We start from the raw sequence: 27,324 nt of genomic DNA, 5'->3' as shown, positions 1-27,324 counted from the left end.
TTTCTCCTTAGATGTAAGGGAAAAATTAAAATTTTGAGGGGCTATTGTGGGGATAAAAGCCCAAATTTATATATTGGGCCTCGGGCCCTATTTGAAGATTAGTGTATATCCGAAGAGGTGTAAATGATTGAGAAAGACCCCAGATTGGAGAATCATGCAAGGAAATGATCGAGGAATATAGTCCGAAGAGTGCGTCCTCTTCAGATATGAATAATGTCGGTCAAACAAATACTTGAGAGGTTTGGGTGACCTTCCTGACAATTCTAACGATAAGGATAAACTTCAGGCACGTATAAAGATGATAAGAACAGAGAAATATCTAAAGGAAAAGCTGCTACCACCGCATTAAATACACTGCAGCAACTTTTCTGGCCTCATTAATATGGAGAAAACTCCTGAACAGTGTAGTCTCAGCTACCACCACTTATGGAAAACCGACGAAGATACTTGATGGGACATATACTTAAGTGAACGTTTAGATGAAGAACAAATGGACGATCAGAATGGTCTGAAAGAAAACTATATAAGTGTAAGAAACCTCTCATGGTAGGGGGATCAAAGAAAATTGAAAGTGAGAAAGAAAGAAGATATACTGTAGTTCTAAGAATTGTATTAGCCTTTCCAAACAATAATTTATCTCTTCGGACATCAGTTTATTCAAATTTCAAGTGTGTTTTTGTACTTGTTCATCCTTTAAAATCTAAATTAGATGTTGTTTAATTCACTATCAGCCCAGCTCTTTCATCCACTTTCTACAAATTCATTGTATTGAGCTTGTTGGGCTCATATTCCATATCTTTTGGGTTTGGGCTACAAATATTGACCTTATAGAACCAATAGAAGAACAATAAATAAAAATAAAGAGAATTCACATGATAAGTAATTCTAATTTAAGAGAAAGTTCAAGCAACCTAAGGTAACATAATTTATCAAAGTATTTTTGGAACGCTGCATGCTTATTTTATTCAATTCTCAACCAAAAAAAATAAATATATATATATATATACACTATTAAGATAATAGTTCATCAAATTTATACAAGGAAATTTGTTTCAATTGCTCAATGGATATAAGTAATTTAAAAATATTTCAAATATAAAACATTTGCTTAATTATTGTTATTGTTATTTTTATGTTTAAGAAAAGTTAGCCGACCTGATCTAAAGGATGAACTGACCTAAACCTGACCCATTGAAATGTTGGTTCAATTTGGGTCAACCTATAGCCAACTACTTTTATAATATAGGAATTTTTAAATCTTTTTTAAATAGGTAATGTGCAATTTTGAATGTTCTCTCTTAGTAGAAAGGAATATGCAATCAGTTTTTTTTTTTTTATTTTTTTATTTTTTTATTTTTTTTTTAATTTGGATCTCTTAAAATATTTTTTGCATGTACTTTAAAAAAAAAAATTAAAAAGACTAAAGTGCAAAACATTCTCCCAAAGTTTGGAAATATTTGGATTTTACACCCTAAGGTTTTAGAATTTAAATTTTACTGATGAGAATGCAAATTGTCATATTTTTCTCCTTTAATATTTAGTCTTTTTATACTTATTTGGTGCCTAAATGTATTCATTATTCTTATATGTTGATTTAGAATGCAAATGGAGGCATTAAGTGCAAAACGTAGCTAATTGGGTGATTTTGGACAGTTTTGATATCGCTTAATAATCTGGGCATAAATTTCTCATTAGAGCTCCGATTGAAATGATTCAAGATGCTATGAAACTCCAAGAAAAAGCTCTACAACTTTCGTGTTTTGAGTTTTGAGAGATACTTGCTGCATCAAGGTCGAAATCGGGTTTGAAGTTGCTGCACTTACACTACTGACATTCTGGAATGTTCTTTTGCCTGAAATTCTAATACCTGATGTGGTTTATTTTTAGAAGCTTCCAGATCTGGTGCACAAAAATTCCAGCTAAAAAACACCACTTTCCTAGTTATATTAGGAATTTGTTTTATTTTAATATTTTTCTTAATTAGTCATATTTGGATATTATTATTTTGAATATTTTTAGGAGATTTTGTAGGCTTGGAAAATGGGGAATTAACGTGTAAAAGAGGGGAGGAAAAATCAGATTCACACACGCCTTTCTCTCCCCTCTTCTCTAACTTCTTCTTTGAGTTTTCATCATGACATTGCTTAGCTAAACTTTTATACTTGGTCGAAGGAAACTGAAGCCTCAGAATCAATAAAACTGTGAGATCTAATTTGTTTATATTGTTCAATTTATGCTTTGAATATCAGATGTTCTTCTGTGCCTATTTTCATGATTGTCTCGCTTAATTATTAGGAGACCTACTAGTTTATTATTCGTTGCAATCTACTGCTAAGTTAGATATCAAATCCGTAATTGTTTGATCTCTCTAATTTGTGAAGCAACCAAGATTTAATGATTTGCTGTGTCAGAATTATTAGATCTTAGGAATAACGCTCGACTAAATTAAATGCAACCGTTTGTGCTTGTGTTGTTTAGTTTCATCGATCTCTCTAATTCTTAAGGCTGCTGCTAGATTAAACTTTTAGTGCTTGTCTTGGGTTGTTTAGTAGTTAGGGTTAATTAGATCCATTATTTTCTAATTAACTGCGACTAACGAGAAATAGAAAAATAGTTCCAACGGTGAATATTCAAAGTATGAATTGATATATGGTTGCATCGATGATCAGTTATAATATTCTAATAGTGGATGTTGACTTACCCAATGAAGTTATATTTTGTTTGCACAACAATCCATTCGTTCATATTTTTTTGTTTAAATGTCACATAAATTTACTACATGTGTTTAAGTGACATTATTTTATTGGACAAACTAAACACGCGTCGTAAGTTTGTGTCACTTAAATTTTTGTTGTAAAATTTGGGAGCGTTGTGAAATTGGTTAAAATTTTTGTTCAATGGATAAAAGTAATTTAAAAATATTTCAAACATAAAACATTTGCTTAATTATTGTTATTGTTATTTTTATGTTTAAGCAAAGTTAGCCAACCTAATATGAAGGATGAACTGACCCGAACTTGACCCACTGAAATGTTGGTTCAATCTGGGTCAATCTACAGCCAACTACTTTTGGAAGATGGGAATTTTTAAATCTTTTTTACATAGGTAATGTGCAGTTTTGAATGTTCCCTCTTAGTGGAAAGAGATATGCAATCATTTTTTTTTTTTGTTTAAATGTCACATAAATTTACCACATGTGTTTAAGTGACATTATTTTATTGGACAAACTAAACACGTCGTAAGCTTATGTGGCACTTAAATTTTTGTTGTGAAATTTGGGAGCGTTGTGAAATTGGTTAAAAATTTTGTTCTACTTAGAAAGACTCGTCAAGTGCTTCAATTATAAAATGGGTCCTATGAGTGGACTATTTAGCTACAATCATAAGAATTTCCATTACATGTTACATGTTATTTACTTGGCAAATTATATTATGTTTCGGGTGTATACACTTAGCTTTCTCATGACATGTGAGACCCACTTCCATGTGTTGTAAGAGAGCTAGGTGTATACACCCAAAACATGAAATAACCTCTCATTTACTTGAACTAATATTAGAGAATTAGAGGACAGTTTTCCTAAACCGTTAGACTATTTGGACAAAAATGCTACATTTGTGGAATTGTATCCAAATTAACCTCCAATTGAGAAAGAAAGAAAGTGAAGAGTGCATGATAAGGAGAGTGAGATTACAATATCAACTAATACAGTTGGCATATGATAAAATGAGTTTGGCTTACCTCTAGTACTTTTTTAATGGAATTTTTTTTTAATGAGAAACTGTCACATCATCTACTAACTAGATAAAAAGCGGAGATTAAAACCCACTACCGCTTGTTATTGTGTATTTAAAACAAAGTGAGACCTTCAGTTAAAAAAGTACTGGAAGTAAGCCAAATCCCGATAAAATAATAAGTATAATGACACAAAAAGTTTAAAAAAATATTTTTTCCATAGCCATTGACGCATAATAAGAGCTCGTTTTCACTGAGTTTATTTAAGCTATAAAAAAGGTGGTGAAAATTGTTGAATCTAACATTCCCTTTTCCTTATCAAATGGTATTTAAGGGTTTGTTTGGAATTGTGATTTCATGGTGATTTTTAATGAACACACACAAAAATTTCAATCGTTTGGCTTTGCATTTTTTAAGAAAACTTTGTTTTTAAACTATAGTTTTGAAAATTTTGTCAACTTTAACTACGTTTTCAGAAAACACATTTTCAAAGTACAGCTTTTAAAATCGCTATTTTTTCAAAATGCATGTTTTAAACCGTTATCCCAAACAGACTAATTTGGAAAAGGCTACTCGTTTCTAAGCAATCTTTGTAGCCAAACTGGACAGTCTCATGATCTCTTCTGTCTAAAAAAAAAAAAAAAAAAAACCTTCTACCTATCAAACCCAAAGTAGGAAGTGCATCGGCCAATGCTCACTTTTATATGCCAAGTACAAAACGCATTTACAGTGCTCAAGATTTGTGTAGGAAATCTTCTCTTGTTCAACGAAACACGTTTTTAGTGCTCACAAATTTTATCCGCAAAGTAAGAAAAGCATTTGCAGTGCTCAACTCAAGCTCATCGTAAGAACACTTCCGCGACCAACAAGATAACTTCTCCTTTTGATACCATTGTTGGCCTAATGATACTTCCATCCTTATGGAGTCAGTGAGTTCAGCTCAAAATATAGTTTTTCCTCCCAAAAGAATAGGTTAATGATGAGAACTGATGAAATGTTTCAAAAATGTAATTTTACTAAAAAAAATCTATACGAAATCACTATATAATACGCTGTACACTGTCCGCATATATTTAATAGAAAGGCAATACCAGTCACTCACATGTCACAGCACACAACATGCATATAGGCATACACAACAGAGCCGTTTATATTCTCGTAAGGTATTTCATTTGAAATTTAGTTTGGAGGCTGAGAATGTTATTATTGATACAGGTTCTAAGATTTGTCATGATGCAATTCACGAGCTGATTTTGCCCCCCACCTTGGAGAATTGCTTCAATCTTAGCGGACATGCACTCTCTTCTTGTAACTTTTTCTAATGTGTCTATCTTTTGGGTTCCTAGGCTAGCTAATATGGCAGCTCACTCCCTAGCTAAGTGGTCTCTAGCTTGTAATTTTTTTGGTTCTTTTGATTGGGGTAGCTGTCCTCCTTGTTTTGCTTCTGTAATTAGGAAGGAAGCTATAGCCTTTGATTGTTTTTTGTTTCTCAGTTCAATAAAGTCTTCTTTTCCATCAAAAAAACTATACACACAAGTAGGCATTAAAAGGTGCTTTTGCAATACAAGACCAAAACGCATTCGTGTAACTCTGACAATGCAATAAACCTTTTTTAACAATAAAATTCAGTACAGCCAGGACAAAATTGTACGTACACAACCCATTTAATGCCAAACCTAATGAAACTAGGCATGTCAAGTCAAGACTCACTTGGAAGGGCATTGAAGAAGTGATAAACTTCATCTTCATCAACGACTCCAACCTCTGTTGAGCAAGCTGAGCAGCTTACTTTCTTCAATGTTTCACCACCAACAGAACTTGCTTCCCTCCTGCTCTTGCCTTTTATCGGTTTTGGACCATTTTGCTTCAAGACTTGATCACTATCAATCTTGCAGTTTATAACAAAAATTGCCCTGTACTGGGTGACATATTTTTCGTGCCTACAAAACCCAATCAAGCTCTAACAATATATATATATTTTGACGTAGTCTCAAATTTTAGGCAATAATATTATTGAAATCAACAAAGTCTACAACTCCATGAATACATTATAGCTACAAATTCCAATTAAGAGGAATGCTTAAATGTCAAGAGATGCATTTGATACACCATCTCTCTATGAACAAACAAATTATTGATACTATTACCAATTGAGATTTCAGAGGAATGCTTATATGGCACAGATGCTTTTGATGCCTACCAATTACCTCTTCTAGACCCCAAAAAGTGAGAGTTTTGTGTGCTAAGTATGACATTTTTTTTTTTAAATATCTTTGACAACATAATTTGGTTTTCAAAAAGTTCCTTGAGGTCACACGAAACAACCTCAACAACAACCAACCCCACCCTATCACCATGACACCGTCAAACTGCAGGTGCCAAAACCAAAATTTACAAACACCAAAAGATTATCAACACAGTTGCCAATTTGCCATCATTACTTTACTTCCACTGGGTCCACTATCACTGCCACACAGCCACAGTGCCATCAATATTATTGTTGCCATCATTTCCACCTCCATCACAATATCAACTCACCACCATCACTAACCAACATTGTTTTAACAAAACAAGGAAACGGCCTGTACAATGGACCTTTAACCATGGATACAGAAAATTGCTACTCACCCCCGCAAAAGACAATTAAAAAAAAAAAAAGACAGAAAAAATCAATAACACAAAATTTACCAATATACAGACCAATGCATATACCTTTGGCACTCCAGACAGAGAGTTGTAAAACAAGCCGGGCAACTAAGTACTGCATCAGAGGTGTGACCCTTTCTTCTCTTTTGAACCCACAATTCATCTTTATCATCAAGTTTAGGATCATAGAACTCTGGTTTTACAGAGTAGTCTATTTCATCATCATCAGAAACTGCAATAAACAAAAAATTAAATTGAATAGGTTGTTATTTTCATCCAATTTGACTTATTGTTAATATGCTATTCTGACAATTTAACCCTATTTTTTTATAAGGAGAATGAGAGGGGTAGATGAAGCTCGTATAGCGGTATAGATTGTAAGCCCCAAGCCCACTCTGCTATCCTGACAATTTAACTAAATCTTCAAACACCATGCCAACAATTATGTGTGCGCGTGCCGCGTGTGTGAAATCTAAACAATAAACTATTGAATGTACAGCTTTTGGAAGTTCCATTTCCAAGTTCTAACACCTTAGGTGCTAATGCCTAAGTTTTTTGCTTGGTGCTGATTCTTAGGGTTTATCTTTTATTTTTATTGTTCTTTTATTTTCTCTTGATTGTTATGCATTAATTTTGGAATCAGAGCAAAACGGATCCAATTTCAACCAAATAAAAAAATCCCTTATTTTCCTTTTCCACCCATCACAGAACCATCTGTCAAAACCCAAATTACTTTGCTCAGCCACCCTGCCACCATCAGCCAAAAAGAAAAAAAAAAAAAATTCTTTGTCGTGTTTCCCATCAAACCACAGTAACCCATCTGCCTGAGAATCAAGTCGTACAGCAGTCAAAACCATCCTGCCACCATCACCAAAAAACGCCCAAATCTTTTAAATTTAAAATTAAAAAAAAAAAAAAAAAATGAAAGCCCAGACCACAACCTATGAAGCACAGGTTGGACTTTCAGCAGCAAATTAAACAATCCAGGTTCTTTTAAATTCTTTACTGAAGCTTATTGCTTTTAGAGAACCATGGTAGTAGACTAGTAGCACCAGCCACCTATTTTTTATTGTTATAAAGATCAAGACTCGTGTATTTTCCAACTTTGGGTATTTGAAGTGGATCAATTCTTTATAAAAGTGGGTTTATCAAATGCGAAAGAAAAGGTTAAGTTTGCCAAAACAAGAGTTGCTGGCAGTGCTTTAGAGTATTGGAATCATTATGAGAGCCTTCACTTTAGATACCAATGGTCTCAAATTACTTGGAAAGGTCTTTGTATTGAATATTTCCCACAATATTTTCACAAGGATCTACAACAACCTTCTCATGGCATTTTACAAGATTAAAGAACAAGTATGAGGCAGTGCTACAATGCTCACCTTACTCATGAAGTATCTGCCATATGCCAAGACTTCGCAAATCTAATGAGAACTGTTGAAGATTTGGCTACACAAATGAAGCTTGTTCGAGACTTGGCTACTCAAATGAAGGGAAATCAAGTACCACCAGACCCTGATGTTGACAAAGAAGTAGAAACCTCTATACTTGAAGAATCATCCATGGTGCATGAAGATTACAGTTTGATGAAGTCAAAAGGGTTGATACTCCAATTCCACAAATTGGGTTTGTGATTCTAGAAGAATTTCATGAGGTGGATACAAGGTTTAGCTATTTTCAATCTAGGAAGCACGGACATGGGTATTGGTACGAATATGGACACGGGTCCGACATGGTGACAAGGACAATTTCTGAAAAATTATAACATAAGATGATCGGTACAACATCGGTATGACATGGATACTACATGGGTATGGCACCTTAAATGAAGTGTCCGTGCTTCCTAGTTTTCAATGCTCCCAAAGACTACAACAAGTGTTATTTGCCAGAGTTTTCATCCTTCAACACTTTAAAACTCGCGGTAACCAAGGGAGTATGATGTAGGAGCAAAACCAAATTTATTTTAGAATTTATATTTTCATATTTTTGTGTTTATCTCATAGGAAATAGGATGATTGTAGACTTTTATTCGGATAGGTTCAGTATTTGATTTCAGTTAGGATCAGTTTTCATTAGTTGTTATCTTTTATCAATTTATTTCCTAGAAGCTCTAGTTCTATATAAGAGCCTGGTTTATTTGTGTTTTGAAAATAGACTATTGATTGATGAAATTCAGATTGGAGATTTCCAATTGTTGGGTGATGATTCCTAACACCTTAGGTGATGATGCCTAAGGTTTTTTGCTTGGTTTTGATTCCAAGCGACCCCTAGGTGTTAATTCTTAGGGTTTAACTTTTAATTTTCTTGTTCTTTTATTTTCTCTTGATTGTCCTACATCAAAAGTATTTTTTATAACCAATGCGAGGCCCTTTCCTCCTTAGTATCACCAACAACTTCTCCTTCAAACTAGTCATACAGGAGTTCATCATCACATGGGTCCTCACAGCTTTCAATCGTCAAAGTTTGCCACGGGTCATCATTTCTGTCTTGCATTCAGATGCCCTGTGGCTTGACTCACCACATTCATATAATTGTAATGCTAATACAGGTTGTCTTCATAGGTGCTTTGGTGTTATTACTTTAAGGAGCCATGCTAGCAGCATTAGGTGTGCAATCTTGGAAGGTTGACGTTAGTTTCATTGAGGTCTATCCAAGCCACCACTTGGTAGAATCCTTCTGTATAACCATTCACACAACCAAGAACTATTCCCTCAACTTCTGCTTCAATTTCCCCTAATATTGAATCATTCTTTTATGAGTTTCACCTCATCTTGATCTATGAATCTGCAACTTCTCCCACCAAGCACTTGCTCTTCCTCTGAGCTTCACAGTCACCAACTTAACCTTCTTGGCTTCTAAAATTCAAAGAGCCTCTCAATATTTTTTATTTTTTATTTTTATTTATTTATTTTATTTTAAATAAACAAAGTTACATTAACAAAGACTAAAAGGGTGCCACCCAAGTACACAAAAGGAAACTCCAAATTAAATGCTAAAAGTAGCATGCTGATTAAGAAAAGTAGGCAAACCAGTAAAGGAAAACCAAATAGAAGCATTTATCCACTCCAACAAAACTTGAAGTACAAAAGCTTCAATTCATGAATAGATTTCTTGCTACCCTCAAAAGTCCAAGCATTCCTCACCCAGCAGACCCCATATGAGGTAATGGGGGATCATGCTCCAAATCACAACATTAGGACACCTGATGAACTTTCCTATCAAACTTATCAAGAGCTCCACAACACCTTTTGGCATTACCCAATGCACCCCAAACAATGAAGAAACCATGTTCCAAAGCTCTCTAGCCACCCTGCTATGCAGAACTACATAATCAATAGTTTCCCCATCCCTCTTGCACATGCAACACCTAATTAGAACAACAAATCTCCACCTCCTGAGGTTATCTATAGCGAGAAGTTTCCCCAAAGCTGTTGTTCAAAGGAAAAAAACACTACCTTTCTTGGAACTTTAGGCTTCCAAGGAAACTTAGGTAACTCCACCTTAATGCTTGACTCCCACTTTGGTTCTCCCCTTGCAGGCATATAACCTTCTCTCATAGGAACATAGCCTTCTCCTGCTAGCATGTATTCATCTCTTGCAGGTACATGTCTACCTCTTGAAACACAACCAAAGGAATTTTTGAAGTTGTTCATAGCATCTTCACTCTTGACAAGTAGTTGATACTTGATACCTTTCAATGAACTTAGTTAAGGATGCAATCTAGCTCCTCAACATCTCCATCTCAGTCTCTCGTGTTTGTTGTTGCTCTTGCCAGGGCTCTTGGTCTTAGGCAATCAGATTCACCATGTTAGTCATAGGATGCACTTGAACCCTTCTATGCTTTTACTTCTTTACCTTATCTACAGGAACCATCTTTGCAAAACTATCACAAACTCTTGTTTCACTCAAGCAATGGTTTTGGATTTGTGTTTGGTTTGCAAGGTGTCCAGGGGCTGGGGCAAGGCAGAAATATTGGTTCTTGGTGTTCTAAATTACGAACCTTTGCTCTGATACTGAAGTAATGTGTTTAGGAGGCAATATGAAAACAATGACAGAAATGGGGAAGCTGTTAAGAGGGGAAACTAAGTGTCCATTTGGCAAAGATTATTTTTGTCAACTTATTTTACTATTCAGCTTATTTTTACTACTATTCATGAGTCCCACTACACTTTTTGGTACTATTCATAGATCTCACTGTACTATTTCAGCTAACTTTTACATTTATCTACAGTATTTTCAACAAAAAGTTTTCAGTTTTAACAAAATAAACGGATCCCAAACAGACCTTACGTAATATAAATCTTCAAGATCCCATTTGGAAAACTCAATTCTAAATTGAATGGCTCACAAATTTCAGTCTTAGAAATGCCTAGACTTTTCTATTTTATTGATGCAAAGTCATGTGGCTTAGGCTAAACTGCTTTGTAACCACATCTTGGAAATTCTTGACAAGACTTGACTAATCTTTAACTAACTCTTTCTTCGCCAGGCTTCATGAATGTTTCAATTATTGTTCAAAAGAATACAAAAGCTGGTATATTGGGTGCATGCAAGTGCTTAAATTCACTGCATCACTTGGACCGACTTTTTAATAGTACAGTTCCGGAGAACAGAAGCCATCTAGTGTTCTTTCACTAGTAGACTCTGATTAAAAATCATGGCCTATTGTCTTGTCAACAAACCTAAATACTACTGGGATGAAGTGGTTGACTGGGGATTGCAAAACCTCAAACCAGAAGTGTCAAAGTTTTGTTTTGCAAACTGAGCTGGGGGGCTTTGATATTTCATATATGGTTGCAATGGAATGCAATGATTCACTCGAGTCAGATTCAAACTGAAGAGCAAATTATACAAGCTGTAAAGTGGGAAGTTAGTGCTATGATACAATATAAATGGGACTTCAGGAACTTAATTATCAATCAATAGGGCCCTCTATTGTAAATGGAGGATTCCTCTTGTTCAAAAACTGATGATGGCTTAGTTGTTTGGGTCTATGTTGAGGGAGTTAGAGGGTGTAATTGCTCTGGTTTGTGTCCTGAGGTTGGTTTGGTAGAATGTGTTAGTACTATCAGAGTTAGTTCCTTTGGTCCATGTGGAGGGAGTTAGAGTTGGTCTGTTGTAATTGTTTTGACCTATTTTCGAGGTTGGATTTGGTAGCATACTAGCATGTGTTTGTAATCACCTTGTTGATCTCAACAAAAGTTTTTACTGAGTTATAAAAAAGCCAAAATGTTACGTTATGTCCATTGTAGGAAATCAATCTGTTGTAGGTCTCTCCAAAAGACAGATCATGTAAATCTATGTTTGTGTTCCTCAACATGTAGTTGGAAGGGTTGAAAGCAAGATATCAAAGAATACCCAATAATATAACCGTCTTAATTTTCTATAGAGAAGAATCATACAGATAAAACTTTCCTACACTGAAACATAATTACTTGCCCCCAAAAAATCCCAAATTGCAAGAGGCTGACCCAATTAAGTTCCTCCATTGATATTAATGTCAAGAACAGATCATTTTTTCGAAAGAGAAATAAATCTATTCCTAGATAGTGTTAGCAACTTTATCATCTAGTATAATACAAATGTACAAAGAGAAGAGGAGAGAGAAAGAGTACAAATTAGTAAACATGCATATATTACTTCTCATCATCTTTCTATGTACATAGAAATTGACATAAATTTATTGATTTCCAGGTCCACCATATCAAGTAAATAAATCCCATATAGAATTTGAAATCTATATTATGTTCATTCCATTAAATGCTATATACTAAGAGCAAAATACCCAGCAAATAACTCTTAAGATTCCAATAATCACAAGTTTTAAGAAAATAACATGGAAAACAAAAGGAGAACACAAAACCAAATGTGGGTTCTGTATAGTTTAGGGAAAAGAAAATAAACTAAAGTTGGAATCACAGATACATGCATGCATTATGCATCCCCTCGATTTCAAAAGCCCGAAGAAAGCAAACGCTCAAGTCAGTCTCATATAATAGCCATTCAACTTAGTCAACCAAATTTCATATATATGTGTGTGTGTGTGTGTGTGTGTTAGAATAACAAGGATGAAGATGAATACCTATTTGCTGATAGTTGGTCGGTGACTCCGCCATGTTTCCTTTGCTGCCATCTACTTCCATATTTCTCTCTCTCTCATAGACATGGACGAGTCGCAAGCACTAGTTTTTTGTTTAATAGAATGGGCTTTTTTCTTTCCAGTAAAACCGGCTAGGCCTAGATACTGAGTAGGTTCAACCCGGCCTTCAAATTACTGGGCGAAAATTATTTTTGGACGAAGTTAGTGAGTTTTGGCAAAAATACACTAACTTTCCTTTAAAAAAAAATCATTTTATTCCTTTAAATTTGAAATTTGGGTCATTTTAGTCTATTAATTTTGTCCAAAACTTACTTAATTTGATAACTTTGCCCAAAAATCACGGCCAATTTAAATACTAAAATGAATTTTGGGTAAAACTATCATGCTAAAATGACCAACTTCAAACTTAAAAGAATAAAATAATTTTTACGTGAAGTTACAACATTAAGTGAGTCATTTTCTAAAAAAAGAGAAAAGAAAAAGGGTAATAACTTTTTTTTATAGGTAAAAAATTAAATTAACAAAAGGTAATAACTAGTGCACACTATTGCACAAAAACACACTCATGGCCAATTTAAAAGATTAAAATGAATTCTGGGCAAAAGTATCACACTAGGTGTCTTTTTGGTAAATATTATTTTTGCTAACTTATTTTACTATTTAGCTTATTTGTTATACTATTTATGAGTTCTATTGTACTGTTTAGTACTATTCATATGTCTCACTATACTATTTCAGCTAATTTTTACTTTTATCTACAATAATTTCAGTAAAAAATTTTTAATTTCAGCAAAATAAATGAATCATAAACGGAACCTAAGGTTGTGTATGGCATTAGCTTAAAAAGCCAACTTTTTTACTATTTAGCTTATTTTTGCTACTATTCATGGGTCCTATTGTATTTTTTAGTACTATTCATAAGTCCCACTGTACTATTTAGCTACCTTTTAGCTTTATTTACAATACTTTTAGTAAAAAATTTTCAATTTCAACTAAATAAGTTGTTCTTAAACAAATTCTAAAATGGTTAACTTTAAGCTTAAAATACTCAAATGATTTTTGGGCGATGTCATGACATTGAGTATACATTTGGCATTGATGAAAGTTGCCAGTTTATTTTACTATTTAGCTTATTTTTGTTATTATTTATGGACCCCACTGTACTTTTTAGTATTATTTATGAGTCTTACGGTACTATTTCAGTTAATTTTTACATTTATTTATAGTGTTTTCAGCAAAAAATTTACAGTCTCAATAAAATGAACGAATCTCAAATAGACTTTAACAACGATTAAATGTGTCATTTTCTAAAAAGAAATAAGTGCACAAACTATTGCACACATAGACACGGTCAAAAGTGATTTGAGTGTATTTTGTGTGAAACAATGTTTGTAAAATAAACACTCCTATAAACAAAAGTTAACCAATGTACCAAGTGATTTGTTTTTATAAAAATATTATCAAAAACTTTCCTAAATTTCTTCATTTTAAATGCGTTAATGGTGTGCCAAAAAAAAAGAAAAAAAAACAAAAACAATTCTTGTTCCACCGGCATATTCCAATTCCAAATGGATCCACGTCCGTCCCCAGCCATAGATGGGCTCAACATTTGTATATGCCAATGTGGCACAACCTCATTAGGTCGCCCAATTATCAATTGCGTGTACAACATATTCCAATTTCCACAGACAAGAAATTCCAATTTCCAAACGCCAATAACAGCCGGTCTTAAGATTTTCTCTCTCCTAAAGTATTTCCGTTCGCCACTACAAACAAACATACACACACGCACAAACACAACACAACACAACACACACCAGCTTTCCTTTTCCTTCTTCTGAGCTTCTGAGGTTTTTTTTCATCTTCAATCCCCCCAAGAATTAAAAAAAAAAAAAAAAAATCCAAATTTCTTTAAATCAGAAAACCCTATTTTCCCAAATCTCAGATTTTGATCACAGAAAAAAGAAAGAAAGAAAAGAAAGCTCCTTTAGCCTTTGATTCTCTTTGTTTGTGCCTTTTTTTTTTTTACAAGTACAAAGTATGGGCGACATGAAAGACAAGGTCAAAGGGTTCATGAAAAAAGTCAACAATCCCTTCTCTTCTTCATCTTCATCTTCCGGTAAATTCAAGGGCCAAGGTAGAGTCTTGGGATCTTCTTCTTCTTCTTCTTCTTCAGGACCCACTAATCCAATTCTCTCTCGCCCTTCTTCCCAAATTCAAAACCCATCTCCACAGCCTCGGAAAGAACCCAATTCCGCGACTTCAGATTCCAAACCCAAGCCTTTGCCTCAGAAACCACCCATTTCTGATCACAAAGATAGGTCGGATTTGACGAATGATTCGACCCCAAATCGCAAACCGGCAAATGGGTTCGATCCATTCGACTCGATGATCACTTTTGGGAAGAGATCACAAAATGGGTATTCACTAAACGTGTACGAATGTCCGATTTGTGGGCAGTCTTATAGGTCTGAAGAAGAGGTGTCTGCACATGTGGACACTTGTGTCAATAACTCGGTTGAAGCTAATGGCGGTGGTGGCGGTGGTGGTGGTTCGGATTTAGCCGATAATGGGGCGGAGTCTAGGAGTGAATTGGAGTGTCGCGTTGGTGCTTTTGTGTCCGGGAAGCCCTCGGAGGGGTCGGTCGAGGTTGTTCTTAAGCTGTTGAGGAATATTGTGAGGGAACCGGAGAATGCCAAGTTTAGGAGGATTCGGATGAGTAATCCGAAGATAAGGGAGGCCATTGGTGAGGTTGCAGGAGGGGTTGAGTTGTTGGAGTTTGTAGGTTTCGGATTGAAAGAAGAGGATGGAGAGATGTGGGTGGTCATGGAGGTTCCTACAGAGGAACAGATTAGCTTAATTAATAGCGCAACGGGGTTATTGGGACCACAAAAGGTTGAGGAACCACAAAAGAAAGAAGATTTGCAGTCTGCAGCTTCAGCTAATGTGGAAAAACAGATTGAACCAAAGAAGGTCGACAGGCAGGTGTGTTGTTAGCATAACTTATTTGGTTATTCTAATTGCTTGCATGATATTTTTGTGGAATTATGTGCATATTCACATTTTATGACCATTTACTTCAAGCATATTGTAATATTCTGTCAGGTTTATATGTTTATAGTCTGATAGGGTTGTAGGATTTGGGAATGGATTAATTAGAATAGAAGTATGGGAATACAATTTTTAAAGTTTGAAATAATTTACAGTCTATGGCCCTGAAACATGAAGAGGGTTAGAAGAACAGAGGCAAGTATACCACTTTTAGCTTAGGAGACCCTTGATCTGCCTAATTGGAGGAAGTAAGCTTCATTTCGAATGCACCATGGAAGTAAAGTAAATTTGAATTTGAATCTGGTACCCATTTCAGGACATGTTGACATTGGTGTGCGAGTAGATTTACAGTCTGTGTATATTGCAGAATCTGCAGTTGGCTTAGAGGCGTTCTCTGCAACTGCCTCAGTAAGCGAGCTACAGATATGAGAGGGACCAGTGTACTGAGCCCACTTGACAGGCAAAAAATGAACAGTCTTTGATTTCGTTTCGGCCAAAGTAGTCTGTTCTGAGCTTGAATTATCTCAGGGCACAATGCAATCTTTTTATCCTCCAATTTCCAGCCATTTAGGCAACATCTGGAACCCATGATACAAGCTTAATATATATTAACTAAAAAGTTTATGATCGTATCAAGGTTTGGTTCAACAACAACAACCACAAAGCCTTAGTACCAAAATTTTGGGGTCGCCGATGGATCCTTAGCAGATTATTTAGGGCTAACCACTTGTATTCTTTTCCTCCATTTTATTCAATCTGAAGCCTCACTATGCAACCTAATTTTATTTTGGTTCCTAATGAAAGATTGAAAGTTAATCGACTCCCTATATGTGATAAGGAAGCTTTAGTAGCATATCACATGCAATGTTGTAACAACTCTATTCATTAGAACCTCCATTATCAAGAGAAACAATAGCGGGGATAGTGGATCCCCTTGTCTCAATCCCTGTGAGCATCCAAAAATCCTTCAGGGGATCCATTAACCAGGACAGAAAAACGGACAGATGTAACACAAACCTTAATCTACCCCTTCCATTTCATCCTAAACCCCATCCGGTCCAACAAATAAAACAAGGCTTCCCAATTCACGTGATCATAAGCTTTTTCAATATCAAGCTTGCATACCACCCCTGGACTTCTGCTCTTCAACCTGCTATCTAGGCATTCATTTGCAATAAGCACTGAATCTAGAATCTGCCTTCCGCCAACAAACGCATTTTGAGTCTCAGATATTAGCTTGTCCAAAACCGCCCTCAACCTATTAGCCAACACCTTAGATAGCAGTTTGTAAACGCTACTCACCAAATTGATGGGACGAAAATCCTTGATGTTGACGGCATTACACTTCTTAGGAATTAACGTGATAAAAGAAGCATTCATAGACCTTTCAAACCCCGAGTGGCGGTGAAAATAAGCGAAGAAATCCATAACATCCTTTTCCACCACACCCCAACAAGTGTGGAAAAAAGCTTTAGTGAAACCATCAGGACTAGGGACTTTATCCCCCTCCATCTCCTTTAATACCAAGGTGACTTCCTCCTTTGTGAACTCCTTCTCTAATGATAACCGCTCACCCTCTTCAATACAAGCAAAACCTAACCCATCCATAGTGGGACTCCCCACCTCAGATTCCTTAAACAGACCTTGATAGAATTGAACTAACTGAGAGCAAACATCAGGCTCATCTTCATATAGAACACCGTCCACCTCAATCCTTTTAATTTGATTAGCATTTCTATGAGAGTTTGCTAATCTGTGAAAGAACCGAGTAGTGTTATCACCCTCCTTCACATACAATGCCCGAGACTTTTGCCTCTAGGAAATCTCCTCAAGAGAAGCCAACTGATCTATGTCACCTTTGATTTGAAGGCGACGGATCTGATCCTCATTTGAAAGACCCACCAGCTCCTATTCACGTGATCATAAGCTTTTTCAATATCAAGCTTGCATACCACCCCTGGACTTCTGCTCTTCAACCTGCTATCTAGGCATTCATTTGCAATAAGCACTGAATCTAGAATCTGCCTTCCGCCAACAAACGCATTTTGAGTCTCAGATATTAGCTTGTCCAAAGCCGCCCTCAACCTATTAGCCAACACCTTAGATAGCAGTTTGTACACGCTACTCACCAAATTGATGGGACGTAAATCCTTGATGTTGACGGCATTACACTTCTTAGGAATTAACGTGATAAAAGAAGCATTCATAGACCTTTCAAACCCCGAGTGGCGGTGAAAATAAGCGAAGAAATCCATAACATCCTTTTCCACCACACCCCAACAAGTGTGGAAAAAAGCTTTAGTGAAACCATCAGGACCAGGGGCTTTATCCCCCTCCATCTCCTTTAATACCAAGGTGACTTCCTCCTTTGTGAACTCCTTCTCTAATGATAACCGCTCACCCTCTTCGATACAAGCAAAACCTAACCCATCCATAGTGGGACGCCCCACCTCAGATTCCTTAAACAGACCTTGATAGAATTGAACTAACTGAGAGCAAACATCAGGCTCATCTTCATATAGAACACCGTCCACCTCAATCCTTTTAATTTGATTAGCATTTCTATGAGAGTTTGCTAATCTGTGAAAGAACCGAGTAGTGTCACCCTCCTTCACATACAATGCCCGAGACTTTTGCCTCTAGGAAATCTCCTCAAGAGAAGCCAACTGATCTATGTCACCTTTGATTTGAAGGCGACGGATCTGATCCTCATTTGAAAGACCCACCAGCTCCTCTTTCGCATCTAATCCCATCAGCTCAGTCAGCAAGTTCTTCTTTCTGAAAGCCAAATTACCAAACTCCTCCCTGTTCCATTTTTTTAAATTTGCTTTCAAAGCCTTCAACTTTTGAGCCAAAATGAAGCTTGGAGAGCCTGTGAAACCGCACCCATCCCACCAATGCTTTACTCTATCAACAAAACCCTCTACTTTTAACCACATATTTTCAAATTTAAAGGCACTACGACCACGCCGAACAACACCAGCTTCCAACAAAAGAGGACAATGGTCAGATAGAACACGGGGAAGCATCCGTTGGGATACATTGACGTAGTGCTCCTCCCAATCAAGAGAAATCAAAGCCCTATCAATTCTTGACATAGAGGGGACACCAGAGTCTTTAAACCAAGTGAAGGAGGCCCCTTCTAAAGGTAAATCAACTAAAGAGTTATTCTCAATAAAATCCGAGAATGCGTACATAGCAGGGCTAAAAGACTCACAGCCAATCCTTTCACTAGGGTGCCTGATAATATTGAAATCACCTACAAGACACCAAGCCACAAGCCACTTGGCATGTACCTGGGATAACTCATCCCAAAAAATAGACCGCTGACCATTAACATTAGGGCCATACACACCTGTACAAGCCTAAACAAAGTCATCCACTACTCCTCTCAATAATACACTGACAGAAAACTGTCCAACCCTAATATCCAACTTCTCAAAAACCCTTTTATCCCAAATCAGCAGGACCCCTCTCGAAGACTGCACATCATCCAAAGCAGCCCAATCAATAAAAGGAATACCCCATAAACTTCGCACAAAAGCAACATCACGAGAAGAATCTTTAGCTTCTTGAAAGTATACAATATCACACTTCCACTCTTTTAGCAGATTCTTACAAACCACTCTCTTCCGAGGATTGTTAAGCCCCCTTACATTCCAAGATAGTAGTCGTAGAGTCATTTCAGACATTCAGCACCCCCCCTTCCTTTTCCTAGCAGAAGCTCCATCATAATTAACATAAGAGATAAGCCCCTTAAGCTCCCTGAGACCTCTCGTCCCTGAGTTTGCAGAACGCTTAGACACCTTGGCATCATTCACCTTAAGACATTCCTGTTCTAGGATGCGAAACAGAGCCAAACATTGTGCTTCATGTTTCACTATAGGAAAACCCACTATCTAACAAATTTTTTTCATCAACTGTGACACCCAATTCGAAGGTGGCCCAGGCTTCGTCGCTTGTGTTCCCTCAAGAGAGTCCTGAGCCAACGGTTCCAATCGAGACAAAGGTTCACAATCCAACACCCAATTATCCTTCTCATCAGAGTCACAACCACTGTCATCCATACCACTGGCTTCCCATGGGAGAATGTGCAGCCCAACATCTGGCTGAATATCCCCTATCACAATCCACTAAACCACTACTCTGTTCTTCTTCATGAGCTTCCCCTTCCCTACCCTCAGCTTCCAAACCAAAACCCAAACTTGAGAGAGGGGAAAATCTATTGAGATCCTCCCATGGTTGTCGCCACAAGATCAGCGACCCCTCTTTCATAATCGGAGGCTGAATACCAGCCACTTCCGAGGTAGACACCAAATCCCCGGTGAACCCAGCGTCCCTCCTGCGTAATCCCGGAGTTTCCTCAGCACCAGAGCCCGAGAACCCAGAAAAGGCAACCTTGCCGGAGTCGGAATTGTCTAAAACAGAACAAGACCTTGTTGCAGACTCTTTTCTGATCATTGGAGTATCCGATACTCTCATCGTTGTCAACCCATTGTCACTTGAGCTCGCACCCACATGTCCTGGAGGCAGAACCCGAGAGCCATGCACACCCACGGCTACAAGATCAGTATTACTCCGCTGCCTGTGGACTGGATTTGCCAAAGATTGACTTTGGCGTGGCCTCCAGACAGGTTTGGGCTTGACGTAATTGAGTGGGCCTGAGGTAATAACCTTATGAGAATTCTGAATAGTGGGCTTTTTAGGTTGCACCACTTTTGGGCCCGCTTCCTTCACTTTAGACCACACTAAAGCCCAATTCCCATCTAACCCACACTCCAACCGCAATATCAGGTCCAAGGTCAACTCAGCTTTATTACCTTTATCTTCAATCCCATCAATTGTTGACAAAATCTTCACCTCAATTTGATCTCTCTTTCACAGAGTACTATCCTTGGAGGTAACCCGGTTAACACGGTTGGATTCTAACAAAATCTTCACCCCAGGATACTCCCTTTGTCCTAGGATATTTTCCTCATGGTTATTACGGTTGGAGACTGACAGACTCTTCACCCTAGGTAGCTCAGGATTTGTATCTTGAATCAATACATTTATATTCTTCCCTATTGCGCCTCCACCACCGTTGTAATTCCGTTTCCCAGCCACCACCGACGCAAAGGATTTTGAGGCATCAGTAAATGGAATACCTGTGATAGGTTGTTTGGGAGCTAGAGACTCCGGGGCTAACGCCTTTCTTAGGTGTAATCCAAAACCTCTCCAGCCACTCCCCATCTTCCCTTCAGGCACCACTATAGAACCCTTACGATGACCATGAGTGAGTTCTGAGATTAATAAGAAAGCTCCGTGAGAGTTGGAACCCAACTGAAGAATAAAGCATTTATTCCCCTTGCCGCAAGTTTTTGCAAACTGCCCACTAGACTGCCCAGAGATCAGTTCTTCCACATAGAACAACAGTCTCTTTGCACTTCTTCTTCCCCTAAATATTGATCTTAGAGAATCTCTGCCTCTCTCGTAAATACACAGCTGGTAAAACATACCACCTTCCTCGGCTGAAAACTCAAAAGATTTTGATTCCACGAAGAAAAAAACAGAGCCACCCATATTGAATCAAAAGAGATATCCAATAATCAAATATTTCATTGCCGACCATGATTTGCTTAACCAGTCCAAAGAAAAGAACGTGGTTGGAAAGTATGCCTTGAATTTTATGGTCTGATAATCACAGCATCGGCATTCAAAGCAAAGCATATTCAAATACATAAATATCTCAACTCATCCAAAGCTACTGCTTTATCAAACATATTTTCTGGTGTAAGCATTAGTGAAGGGTGGGAGAGCTTTTCTAAGCACTTGTCTTTAGTGGTGGGGGATGGTTCTCGTATTCTTTTTTGGCATGTAGCTCTGATTAATCTCTCCACATATGCTCACTTGAAGAAGACAGAAGAGTGTAACCTAATTCGGGGATTCCATGTGGGAGGTGTGAACGCTGTTGGTGTGCGTATCTCCTATCTATTATTTGCTAATGACACTATCTTATTTTGTGATGCCTCCAGGGAGCAGTTGCTGTCCATTAGGTTGGTGATGTCTTGTTTTCAGTCTTTTAAGTGGTTGAAGGTCAATATCAGGAAAAGTGAGATTATTCCCGTTGGGGAGGTGAATATAGATGCTCTGGCTAATATTCTTCAATGTAGAGTGGGCAGGTTGCCTATGAAATATTTGGGGATGCCGTTGGGAACTTCTTTTAAGACAGCTGCAATATGGAATCCTATTTTGGAGAAAATGGAGAAGAAGCTATCTGGGTGGAAGCGGCTCTATTTATCTAAAGGTGGTAGACTCATGCTATTAAAGAGCACGCTCTCTAGTCTCCCCACGTACTTTTTATCTCTTTTTACTATTCCTAAAGTTGTGGCGGCTAGATTGGAAAGTATTCAGAGAAATTTTTTGTGGGGGTCTTTTGAGGGGAGTTTCAAGTTTCCGTTGGTGGCTTGGGATAAGGTGTGTTCTTCCGTTGAGAGAGGCGTTTGGGGATAAGAAGTGTGGTGTCTTTTAATCAAGCTCTCTTAGGGAAGTGGCTGTGGAGATTTGGTCATGAAACTACCCATCTCTGGCGGAGAGTTATCTCCATTAAATATGGTGAGGCTCAAGGGGGGTGGTGGACTAAAGTCTGTAGGAGGGCTCATGGGTGTGGTCTTTGGAGAAGCATTAATGATGGGTGGGAGAGCTTTTCTAAACATCTGTCCTTTGAGGTGGGAGATGGTACTCGTATCCGATTTTGGCATGATAGGTGGATTGGTGAGAATTCTTTAAAAGATCGCTATCCTGAGCTTTTTGCTTGTTTAGCGATCAAAGATGCTGGCATCTCTGAGGTTTTGTGGACTCCTGAAGGGGGTATTGTTAGAGTGTGGAATTTAAGGTTTTATAGAGCGTTTGAAAATTGGGAGTTGGCGGCTTCTTATTCTCTATTTCAGCTTATCCATCCTTGTATCCCTCGGGGTGATAGGAGAGATTTTCTTCACTGGCGGCTAAAAGGGGATGGAAAGTTCGACACCCGGTCTTACTACCATGAGATTCGGGGTGCCTTGAATTCTTTATTTCCTTGGAAGGGTGTTTGGAAACCAAGGATTCCTAAGCGTGTGGCGTTCTTTATGTGGACTGCTGCACATGGTCGGATCCTCACTCTGGATAACCTAATGCTTAAAGGTCGCCCTTTGGCTAATTGGTGTTGTATGTGTTGCTGTGATGGGGAGTCAGTAGACCACCTTCTTCTTCGTTGTCTTGTTACTCATTTCCTATGGACTTTCATGATTCAGGCTTTTGGTGTTCATTGGGTTATGCCGGGTTCGGTGGCGGGTTTGTTATCTAGTTGGCATCAATGGCCTGGGAAGCATAAATCGAAAATTTGAAACTTGGTTCCAGGGTGCTTAATGTGGATTGTGTGGTTGGAGCGAAATCGTCAATCTTTTGAGGATAAAGAGAAAATGTTGGAGGAGTTAAATATTTTATGCCAACGCAGTCTAATGGAGTGGTCTTGTTGCTGGGGTTTCATTGAGTGTTCTTCTCTCTCTGAGTTTATGCCATCTCTTAGCTTAGTTTCTTGACTTCTCTCTTGCTGTTGTGTAGTGGTGTGTTATGTAGTGTTGTGCTGTACTGTGTGGTGTTGTGCTATGTTGCTGTTTTGTTGCTGTTGTGTTGTGTTGTTGTTCATCATCATGAACATCTTTGTTCTTCTCTTTTAATTTTTTCTCCCTTTAATAAAAGTTTTCTGTTTACCTATCAAAAAAAAAAAAAAAAAATTAGGGATAGTATTTTATAGACCAATACAGGTTTGAGCATTAGATTCCATTTCATCTTTTTTGGATCTACTCTACCCAGCTTCGGTGTGAGGCAATGGAGGGGACAAGCTATGCTTAAAAGTGTCAAAGTGTCTTCTAGGAAAGGATTCAAGTTGAGATCGTATTTTAAAGCCTTAGCACCTAATGAAATGGGCATGTTTCCTTGAAAAAGTATTTGGAAAACTAAGATTCCACCACAAGTTGATTTCTTCACTTGGACTGCATTGTTGGGGAGAATCTTGACAGTGGATAATTTGAGGAAATGAAACATCACTTTGGTGAGTGGATGCTGCTTGTGTAAAAGGGATGAGGAGAGGATTGATCAATTGCTTCTACTCTATTCGTTTGTTAGAGAGTTGTGGGACATGGTTTTTGCCCTCTTTGGAGTTCGATGGGTGATGCCTAGTGGAGTTTTTTATTTACTAGATTGTTAGCAAGATCATTTTGGGTGACATCATAGCAGTGAGGTTTGGAAGGCTATTCTGCATTGTTTGATGTGGTGTATTTGGAGGGTGAGGACTTTGTGACGCTTGGAGGGATGTGGCAAACAATTTTAGATCTGAAACAACGGCTTCTTAGGACTGTTTGATTGGGTGACAGCTACAGGACTTTTCTCATTTTCAAACTTACTCAATTTTGTTGATCTTTGTAGCTTTTATGCTTGATTGTTGTAACTGAGTACATTTCTTAATGTACTTGGTGCTCTTATCTTCAATAAATTTATTACTTACCCAAAAAAAAAAAAAAAAAAACTAATTGAGTCCCTAAAATTTTATAGGCTAGACTAATTCCAACATAATTTGTAAAATAACTATGGGAACACGATCAAATTATTACTGATGAAATAAAGGGATAGCATAAATTCATTTAATACTGTAGTAGAAACTTTACTGGTTATAAGCTTTGTATTTTATTATTTGATATTGAGCCCCAAATTCTTTCTCTTGTCATTGGTTCAAGACCCACTGTGTACCGATAAATAAGAAATAAAAATAAATACCTATTGTTGCGGTCAAAGTTAATATACCAAAAAAAAAAAAAAAAAAAAAAAACTAGATCCCTAACTTTTGTAAATTATATTCTCAGTGGTTGTTTCTATTTGTTAAAACTTATGATTTTGCTTTCAAAACATACTATAATATGGATATTTTCCATGCTATCCACTGATATTGTGTTTGCCACATGAAGGTGGAGTTATTTTGAATCACAGTTCCGTATGAGATCAACTCATAACCTTATACTCCGTCTCTTACTTATGGGAGGAGGAGTTGCCATTTGGTCCAAAGATTATTAGCACAAAACTGCTATATCATACATCTTTTCATATTATCGTCTATAAAATTGAAATTACTTTCACCAAAATAAGTGGCCCCTTGAAGGTAAAGTAAACTTTAGCCCAATCTGTGGTTATATAACAGTTCAAAGGAGTCTTTCATCAAAAGTTGTTAGATTTACTATTTTATTCTTATCAAGACCTACACACACACACACACACACAATTTGCTTAAAGAAGACCACCATGTTATTGAATTTGTATCTGTTAATTATTATAGCTGATAAACCTGTTTAAAAAAAAAAAAACTGTGCATAGTTATTGAATGTTATTAACAGAGTACTATCTTTGTTTTGTACTAATACTTCTTCGTATTGTTTTTGTTTAGACTAGTTCCCCATTAATGTTATACTGATATTTAATGGAAGTGTTCATTCATTCATTTTTTTGTGCTTTCTAACATACTTGTATTTATAATTTTTTAATATGTGTGTCCCATCCATTTTTACCAATTAACTTCTGCTGGTTTTTAGGTCCGGGTATTCTTTTCTGTCCCGGAAAGTGTAGCAGCAAAAATTGAGCTACCGGATTCTTTCTATAACCTCTCATTGGAAGAGATCAAAAGAGAAGCTGATATGAGGAAGAAAAAGATGGCAGAATCTCAGCTCTTGATCCCAAAGTCATTCAAGGACAAGCAGGCAAAAGCTGCTAGGAGGCGGTACAGAAAAACTGTTATCCGGATTCAGTTTCCTGACGGAGTGGTGCTCCAAGGTATCTTCAACCCTTGGGAGCGAACCAGCTCTCTCTATGAGGTTAGTCCTTTCTGCTACTTGTTTGATGTTGTAATTTTTCCATTTCTTTTTGGTTCTGTAATTGCATTGTAGACAGTGACTTTGTACCAAATTGTACTTCCTGTAGGAGCAGTCCCTCATTTGGTAACTGGAATTAATTGCTAAACCTATTCAGATGAGTTCTAAATGAGAAACATGGTTTTGTAATTTGTAGTACATGTGACATACTCCAGCTGCCACTTGTTTGGCATGTAAATTTTCTTTTTGGAGTATTTTTCTGATAAAACTGACAAATGACAACCCTCAGCATGCTGGATGCTGGGTGGAAATATGGATGTCCTTCTGGCAATGTCCCGCCTTATTTTTTTGGGGTTGGACTTTGGCCCCAAGGGTGATGTGGCACCTCATGATAATGTTGTGCATAGGATGTATGTGCAGCACTGTACCAATATTCAGTTCATATTTGTCCAATTCAGCCACACCTAAAGTCTATTTGGCTTAAATATGAACAGAAATTACTTATTCACAAACAGTTTGAAGATTCTAGGGCACAATGTATGGTTATATTGTCTAATTCGTCCTTAAAGTTAAAATTTTTTACTTGTTTTAGATTATCAATATAATTTATATTTCTGCTTGGAAAGAAATATGTTTATGAATGTGTGTCTGTCTGCATAGATGTGTATTTTTGAGCTTTGTGGTCTACATTAGGTTTGCTGATTGATTTGGACTTTGTTTACCACTGAGGATCTTATATTTGTGAATAGTTTCCTGTCTTTTCAGAAAAAAATGAGGATAAATATTCAACAATGGTGTCTCTGATTCTCTGAATGAATGATATGAACTTCAGTTTATCTTGAGGTTGTCAACTCAGCTCTTTCCTTTCTTTTCTCTTTTTTTGGATAAATCAGTTTGTTAGCTCAGCACTGAAAGAACCCAGCTTGGAGTTTGAGCTATTACATCCTGTAGTCGTGAAACGAAGGGTGATCCCTAATATTCCAGCTGCAGGAGAGACTGCCATAACACTAGAGGATGAGGACTTGGTGCCCTCAGCTCTTATCAAGTTCAGACCTATTGAAACAGATTCAGTAGTTTTCACCGGCCTATGCAATGACCTGCTTGAAATTTGTGAACCACTTGTGAATGATTCAGCAGTTCCAAAATAAGCTTCAATACATTTGGTATTTTCACTGGGTCCATATAAAAATTAAAGTCAGCTCCTCAGGTTTAAAGATGTTAGTATCCTCAGTATCCCTGAATCATGTTGTACTTTTCAGCCAAATTGTACTCTCTCTCTACAAGCATAAATGGATCTACCTTTTTCAGTATCTCTTTCATGTTGTACTTTTCAGCCAAATTGAATTCTCTCTCTTTATACAAGGTTAAAAGGATCCTACCTTTCATGAAGTGCTTCTTTCTGTTCTTGAAATGTCCTTAGCCAGAGCTCTTGAAAGCATTTCTTGATCATATGAGGATTGTACAATAAAATTCATTTGTACAGTAAAGTGTATTGAAGGTCAGTTTAAATTTTTTTGGACTTATTAAGAACAGGTTTTTATTTTTACTTCTTTCAATTAGTATAAATTTTATGCTATCTAATTCTTACAGACCTGCCATGTGTGGGTTGTTAAAGATGTTGCACTCTGCAAGCCCGTTGAAATGAGGATGATTTTGTAGTGAGTTGTAACTACAACAGCCTTCGCCTTGGCTATAATTTTCTTTTTTGATACAATATAAAATTTTTACTTTAACCTAATATAAATATATATATATATATATATATAATATATGTGTGTGGANTAATCTAAGAAAGTAAACAAACATACACAAAGCTTGAGAGATTTAGGTGGACCTTAAAAAAAAAAAAAAAAAAAAAAAAGTTCTCAAGAACAAAGATGTCTTTGTATAAAAATTGAATACAATTTGGTTGAACAAAGATTT

At 36.9% G+C, this 27,324-nt stretch overlaps 2 protein-coding genes across 2 annotated transcripts; one reads left to right on the top strand and one right to left on the bottom strand.

Moving 5' to 3' along the window:
• Nucleotides 1–5,311: 5,311 nt before the first annotated feature.
• LOC112033182 (uncharacterized) lies at nucleotides 5,312–12,604 on the bottom strand. The gene is made up of 3 exons (XM_024065962.2): nucleotides 12,458–12,604; nucleotides 6,445–6,610; nucleotides 5,312–5,672 (listed from the first exon to the last, which is right to left on the bottom strand). Exons 1-3 carry the CDS (start codon nucleotides 12,516–12,518, stop codon nucleotides 5,432–5,434), a joined length of 468 nt encoding a protein of 155 aa, XP_023921730.1. The 5' UTR covers nucleotides 12,519–12,604; the 3' UTR covers nucleotides 5,312–5,431.
• A 1,534-nt stretch (nucleotides 12,605–14,138) lies between these two features.
• Nucleotides 14,139–26,947, top strand: LOC112033178 (plant UBX domain-containing protein 2). Its single transcript, XM_024065958.2, has 3 exons — nucleotides 14,139–15,460; nucleotides 25,126–25,404; nucleotides 26,295–26,947. Exons 1-3 carry the CDS (start codon nucleotides 14,516–14,518, stop codon nucleotides 26,547–26,549), a joined length of 1,479 nt encoding a protein of 492 aa, XP_023921726.2. The 5' UTR covers nucleotides 14,139–14,515; the 3' UTR covers nucleotides 26,550–26,947.
• The last annotated feature ends 377 nt before the right edge of the window (nucleotides 26,948–27,324 follow it).

The sequence above is a fragment of the Quercus suber genome, unplaced genomic scaffold, assembly GCF_002906115.3.
Source record: "Quercus suber isolate HL8 unplaced genomic scaffold, Cork oak 2.0 scaffold_352, whole genome shotgun sequence".
Lineage (NCBI taxonomy): Eukaryota > Viridiplantae > Streptophyta > Magnoliopsida > Fagales > Fagaceae > Quercus > Quercus suber.
This window is presented reverse-complemented; position numbering and strand designations above follow the sequence as displayed.